The sequence below is a fragment of the Palaemon carinicauda genome, unplaced genomic scaffold (assembly GCF_036898095.1).
Source record: "Palaemon carinicauda isolate YSFRI2023 unplaced genomic scaffold, ASM3689809v2 scaffold194, whole genome shotgun sequence".
In the NCBI taxonomy this organism is placed as follows: domain Eukaryota; kingdom Metazoa; phylum Arthropoda; class Malacostraca; order Decapoda; family Palaemonidae; genus Palaemon; species Palaemon carinicauda.
In genome coordinates, this window is record NW_027169523.1 from 65,001 (window position 1) to 72,500 (window position 7,500).

Here is a 7,500-nt window from a genome sequence, read left to right on the forward strand (position 1 = left end):
AAAAACATTCGTCCAATGTAATCAATATAGATTTGCAGCAAAGGTTTTTATGTTGAACAGATTAATATGTCTCTTTTAAAGTTTGAATCTGAAAGATCTTTTAATGTTATCACTGTCCTTAAGATAATTTATTCTGATTGTTCATTACTTCTCATAATGTTTATTTATTTCGTTATTTCCTTTCCTCGCTAAGCTATGTTTACCTGTTGGATCCCTTGGGCTTATAGCATCCTGCTTTTCAAACTAGGGTTGTAGCTTAGCTACTACTACTACTACTACTACTACTACGAATAATAATAATAATAATAATAATAATAATAATAATAATAATAAGTTAACTTCAATTTACTAAATTTCTACATATCTTACTCATTCGTCCATATTTCAACATTCTTTTCAGATCATTAAACAGTTAAAAGTATACCATAGAAATTTACTTGAAGGTAGAAATTAAGATAATGGTTCTAAACTTGAATATTCTAATTTACCTGAATACAACAAATGATATAATGATTTTAAACTTCAATATTCAAATTGTAAGCCTCATAGCACAAGACACACCAAACACATGCAATGAACTCCAACCATCTCACCTCCATTGTTGTCCATCTCTTTAATAATGAGCAACAAAGACCACTCACTCCAAGAATCTCCCTTCCCTAAGGGCTCATAAATCTCCATATATGGTGGAATGACTTTAAAGGGAACCGAGCAGAGTGGAGGGATGAGGTTAGGAAGAAGAGGGAGGGTTGTGTTAGCTGGAAAGGCGTGGATGTTTTGATACGCCTGGAAGGAGTCCTTTACATATGAGTTGATGTTAGTTAAGACTGTATTCTAAATTGTGTTATTACTTTAAATTTAGACAGGGTATTAGTTATGACTATTCTAAATTGTGGTATCATGTATGGGGCTTCTATGGTACAGATTCATTGCATGTATGGTTCCTTAACTATACAGTAGTATTGCTTAGTGTAGTTCCTGTATGATACGACCATGTCATTCAGTGTGTTATTTGGAATCGTACCTGTGTAAGACGTGTGTATCGTTAGGTATGATTCCTGTATGAAACAAAAATGTTATCCAGTGTAATATTAGAAATAGTACAAGTATGATACGACTGTATCATTTGGTATGATTCCTGTATGAAACGACCACATTATCAAGTGCAGTATTTGAAATAGTACCAGTGTGATACGACTGTATCATTTGGTATGATTCCTGTATGATACGAACATGTTATCCAGTGCAGTATCTGAAATAGTACCAGTGTGAAGTGACTGTATCATTTGGTATGATTCCTGTATGATACGAACATGTTATCCAGGTTAATATTTGAAATAGTACCTGTGTGATACGTCTGTATCATTTGGTATGATTCCTGTATGAAAAGAACATATTATCCAGTGTACTATTTGAAATAGTACCTGTGTGATACAACTGTATCATTGGTATGATTCCTGCATGATACGAACATATTCAGTGCAGTAATTGGAATCGTACTTGTTTGATTCACAGATATCATTTGGCATAATTCCTGTATGGAACAAGTTTCTTCTAAATATAGTTCATAGTGGAATTTTGTGTATAATTCAGTATGATTGAGTATAATATCAAAATAATTTCAGGTATGATTCTAACATGATACCAGCATGGTACATATATGAATTGTACTTAGTCAAGAAACTTGAACATCCAACTATCAATTCTCTCTCTCTCTCTCTCTCTCTCTCTCTCTCTCTCTCTCTCTCTCTCTCTTAATATCATTGATGATTATGAGTGCATTTTTAGTAAGAACTTTAAATAAAGCCAACGAAATTTAAGCAATAATGATATACATCTATACTATACACAAGGGAAATTACCACCATACTCTCTCTCTCTCTCTCTCTCTCTCTCTCTCTCTCTCTCTCTCATTGGAGCTGTTGGTTGTCTTAAACCAATTCCCCCATAGTTGGAATTTACGATCCTTGGGGAACGGAAGGACCCGACAGAAATGAATAATGTTTCTACATCCCTTAATTAGATGATCTCTCTCTCTCTCTCTCTCTCTCTCTCTCTCTCTCTCTCTATCGCTTCATTAGGCCCAGTCATAATTAAGTTCCGGATTTGGCTTTTTCCCCCAAGAGAAACCTTTCCTCCCTCTTCAGAGTAGACGCACGGCTTCCAAATCTACATCTACTAATTGTTATCTACCTCATTTTCTACCAGAGAAAATTATAGCTGACAGGGACTGCGTGGTTTATTTCACCTGCTGGTGGTTGATGGCATCTATCCAGAGGAGTAGTAATACCTGGTGATTGATGGCATCTATGTAGAGGAGTAGTAGAACCTGGTGGTAGATGGCAGCACCTTGCAGTGAAGATATGATGACATGAGAGAGGTATTTCATTGTCCTTGGAAAAGAGGAGAGATGTGTTGATCACACAATGGATCAGGTTTTAGCTATTTCGTGATGCATGGTGCTTGATTCACTCAAACTCAGTCTTTCGAGGCAATATTTTTTTCATAAGTATAGCTGTTTTACAGTATATCAAGGCGCAACTCGTACTTGTAGTATATAATTACAACTGCCAATCAGCGTTGAGGATTATGACATTCTCAGGTATTGGTAGCCAATGGCCGAGCGTTATTTCTCTGGCCAACTTCATTTATAAACAAAGTAACAGTGAGGTCTATAGAGTGTCTTGCTGTTCATCAAACATTGAATTTCCTATAAAATTTATTTTGTATGAATCCTATTTATATCAAATTAACTTAATTATACATATGTGTAACCAGAACATTGAAGAGTAGTGGTCATGTTTGATATAATTGAAAAGATAACCTCTGAATATTGTAATATTTGATCCTGGATTTCAATAGAAATGGTCAAAGAATGTTATAAACAAACCATAAACAAGGTGATGTTATTTATATAGACTTTTAGAATTCACTGGATATAGTATTAGGAATTTCCTTACTTATGTATATATATATATATATATATATATATATATATATATATATATATATATATATATATATATATATATATATATATTGTTATTAAATGCTAAGCTACAACCCTAGTTGGAAAAGCAGGATGCTATAAGCCCAGGGGCCCCAACAGGGAAAATAGCTCAGTGAGGAAAGGAAACAAGGCAAAATAAAATACTTTAAGAATAGTAATAACATTAAAATAAATATTTCCTAAATAAACAATAAAAACTTCAAGAAAACAAGAGGAAGAGAATCTAGATAGAACAGTGTGCCTGAGTGTACTCTCAAGCAAGAGAACTCTAACCCAAGCCAGTGGAACACCATGGTACAGAGGCTATAACACTACCCAAGACTAGAGAACATTGGTTTGATTTTTGAGTGTCCTTCTCCTAGAGGAGCTGCTTACCATAGGTAAAGAGTCTCTTTTACCCTTACCAAGAGGAAAGTAGCCACTGAACAATTACATTGCCGTAGTTAACCCCTACGGTTATATATATATATATATATATATATATATATATATATATATATATATATATATATATATATATATATATCTCCACACATGAAGGTGTGTGTGTGTGTGTTTGTGTCTGAAGGCACTTGTTCATCTTAACAAAACCAGATGTCAGTAAAATAATAATAAAAAATATGGTTGACATCATTTCCTTTCTTTTTCTTTTCCTTTCCTTTCATTTCATCCGATTTTTCTTCTTTTCCTTCTTCTTCTTCCCAACAGATCGTTCCAAACAATCCGCTTTCCTCGGTGTTCCAAGAAAAGGAGGAGTCCTCTGGATTTTCTCATCCCAATGATGAATTCCTTGAAGGGAGTCAGGGTGAGTCACTGCATCTGATTCCCAGAAGTTGAAGAACCAGATGACGTAGCCTTACTTAGAGAGATGCGTCTTAAGGCAACGGAATTCACCGGATGTATATGTATATAAGCATATTGATTGTTTGATTGATTTTAGGTTTTCTGATATCCTGATATATACTTATATACAATTACTGTACTATAATTGTTCAGTGGCTACTTTCTACTTGGCAAGGATAGAAGAGAGACTTCAGTTAACAGAAATATATCATCTAGAAGGCCAATCAAAAATTAATGTATTGTTCTTCAGTATTGGGTAGTGCCATAGCATCTGTACTATTGTCTTCCACTGTCTTAGGTTAGAATTATCTTGTTTGAGGGTGCACTCAGGCACACTATTCAATGTGTATTTATTGTCTTTCCTCACTGGACTATTTTCCAAGTTGGAGCATTTAAAGTTATAGCATTCTGCTTTTCCAATTAGGGTTGTAGCTTAGCTAGTAATAATAATGACAAATATACACGTGTGTGTAACCTTTCTGAAAGGGGATACCTTAATGTGGTGAAAGAGCCAGCATGATAATGAAGACTGGCCAAACTCCAGACATGAATAAGGACATGTCATAGGCCTTCGTCCTATAGTAGACATGAAGCAATTGTATTTGTTGTTGTATAGATGTTTGTATGTATGTATGTATGTGTATATAAACTTGAAATAAAATAAAAATAAAGGTATCTGGTTTAAGTTCATGTTTCATCTGTATAGATGCACACCTGAACGTCAGCCCAGCAGGCACAATCCCCAACTTTGGTGCCTAACCAAAGCAGTGGCCTCCCCAGTAAATAGCTTAAACTCACGGTCCCGGTCTGTGATCGATCTGCTGCTCATGCGAATGCTAGGCGAACATGTTATCGCTGCACTAGCCAGGAGGTAGTTCGTTTATAAGAATGAGTTTTCATGTCTGTAAACAAATGCATCCATCATAAAAATATCTGAACACGAGATTAATCATTCTAATTTTGGCCGTCTTCCTACATTGTGACTTACTGCTCCTCGTACCAGACACTATAGCTTGATGTAGGTTTATCCTATCATGACTGCATAACTCACAGACATAATTGGTTGTATAAAAAACAGTGAATGAATTTTACAAGCACTCTTGGTTGTATGAAAAACAGTGACTAAATATCACAAGCACATTTGGTTGAATAAAAACTGTGAATTAATTTTACAAGCATAATTGGTTGTATAAAAAATTGTGAATTAATTTCACAAGCACACTTGGTTGTATAAAAAACATTAAATTAATTTTACTAGCATAGTTGGTTATATAAAAAAACAATTAATTAATTTTACAACCACAGTTGGTTGTATGAAAAACAGTAAATTAATTGTACAAGTGTTCTATTCAATGAAGAGTTTATGAAAAGGATGAATGGGAGTCTAGGATGTAAGGTATAGATTTTATAAAACTCTGCAAAGATCGTATCTGGGTATTTAGAATGTTGATAATCTGTAGCCCTTACAACAGAGTATGACTCGGTTTAGAGTTGGAGGTGGTATTGTTGACTACTTTACCGATGGCAAAGACTAACCAAAAAACAGACATCCTCAGCCACCCAGCCGGGCTGTTTCCTTCCCTTTCACGCCAGTCAGAACAACTTGCCCCTTGGTGTTTCAGAGTTCAGAGACCCTTCCATGTTGTTTTAGAATTTGTAACCCTTTTCTTGGTGTTTCAGATTCAGTAACCCTTTCTTGGTGTTTTAGAATTTGTAACCCTTTCATGGTGTTTTAGAATTTGTAACCCTTTCTTGGAGTTTCAGAATCTGTAACCCTTCTTTGGTGTATTAGAATCAGTAACCCTTACTTGTTGTTTCCGAATCAGTAACCCTTCCTTGGTGTTTTGGAATCAGTATCCCCTCCTTGGTGTTTTAGAATCAGTAACCCTTCCTTGTTGTTTCCGAATCAGTAACCCTTCCTTGTTTTTTTGGAATCAGCAACCCTTCCTTGGTGTTTTAGAATCAGTATCCCTTCCTTGGTGTTTTAGAATCCGTAACCCTTCCTTGGTGTTTTAGAATCAGTATCCCTTCCTTGGTGTTTCAGAATCAGTATCCCTTCCTTGGTGTTTTAGAATCCGTAACCTTTCCTTGGTGTTTTAAAATTCAGTATTCCCCACCCCTTGTTGGTAACTCACTTTTTCTCGATCTTAGTTCACTGGACCTTGGCTTCCCTCTGGGAAGCTACTATTGTATAACTAATGTATAACACAAACACCGGTGTCTTGCTACAGGCAAGGCGATCTAAAACGAATGAACGAACGAACGAAGCCTTGTCCCTCAGTTTAATCCTAGACTCTGTAGTGACAACATTCGACTACACAGGATTGAAACCCTTACACCTCAGGATACTCCTAAGGTCCTCTAGATGACTGAACATGTCTTATTCAAGGTCTTGACTTTTTTATGATTTTGTCTAATTTTAGATTTATTTTCTATATGAAAATATCTACTTTATCTCCTGAGGAAATAATATGAACACAGACATCTTTCTGACGATCCTGAGTCTCTTAAAGACAGAAAATTTAATTAAGAGAGAGTCTTGTTTGCAATTGTTATCAAACCTTTCGAAGAAATCCCAAATTATTAATACACATTAATGTAATCATGGATCCAGAAATTCAAATTTCATAGTATTAATATATTTCATTGCATAATATACATCTCAATATACAGATATTTATGATATTTATCTGTGTACACAGCCTCTGAGATCCTGTTATTTGATTTTTTTTCCTCCCAATGGCTAGCCATAATCTGAAGCGACACAAGGATGACGTCACCTGAAAATCTGTAGAATATCATTGGCTGATAAGTATGACGTCACCTGAAATCTTCTGAATATCATTGGCTGCTAGTTATGACGGCACCTGAAACCTTCTGAATGCCATTGGCTGCTAGTTATGACGTCACCTGAAAATCTGTAGAATATCATTGGCTGCTAGTTATGACGTCACCTGAAAATCTGTAGAATATCATTGGCTGCTAGTTATGATGTCACCTGAAAATCTGTAGAATATCATTGGCTGCTAGTTATGACGTCACCTGAAATCTTCTGAATACCATTGGCTGCCAGTTATGACGTCACCTGAAATCTTCTGAATATCAATGGCTAATAAGTATGACGTCACTGAGGTAACATCATTGTTTACATGTTACGTTAGATTGATTTGAATTTGATCTCAAAATGGCTTATTGTAAACCCCTAAAGAAAAGGTCAGCAAAAGATACTTAATACATTTTGAATATAAGTTGCCTAAACAATTCTTTCTAAAAAAAATCCTGTATTCAAAGAAAATGTAGTTAAATCATATTCCCCCAAGGACTCTAGTTGAGGGTATAAGAATTTAAAAAGTCTTTTGTAATATCTGAAAATAATTAATTTTATATACCTAACTTTCTTTAAAATAGGTTTTTATACCAGAGTTAAATTGATAAAGAATATGTATTTGTAGAAAAAGAGGTAATTAATAGAAAAAACAATATGTTCCAATTTGAAATATTAATGCTCAGAACTGGTTACACTACTAATGTCCATTGTATACATTAAAAAATTACTAACTGGTAACTAAAACTGTCATGAATTACGGAAAATATATTACTTCTAACGAATAGATATTAATTCATTGTATCCTTCAAAACTCGTTCAT

At 34.7% G+C, this 7,500-nt stretch overlaps 1 protein-coding gene across 1 annotated transcript in view; it reads left to right on the forward strand.

Moving 5' to 3' along the window:
* Positions 1-7,500, forward strand: part of LOC137635904 (proteoglycan 4-like) — a gene marked incomplete at its 5' end in the record, with an annotated part of 68,353 nt that overhangs the window by 25,649 nt on the left and 35,204 nt on the right. The window contains one exon of the mRNA XM_068368340.1: positions 3,719-3,815. Coding sequence (XP_068224441.1) covers positions 3,719-3,815 — 97 coding nt within the window. The remainder of the gene's footprint in view (positions 1-3,718; positions 3,816-7,500) is intronic.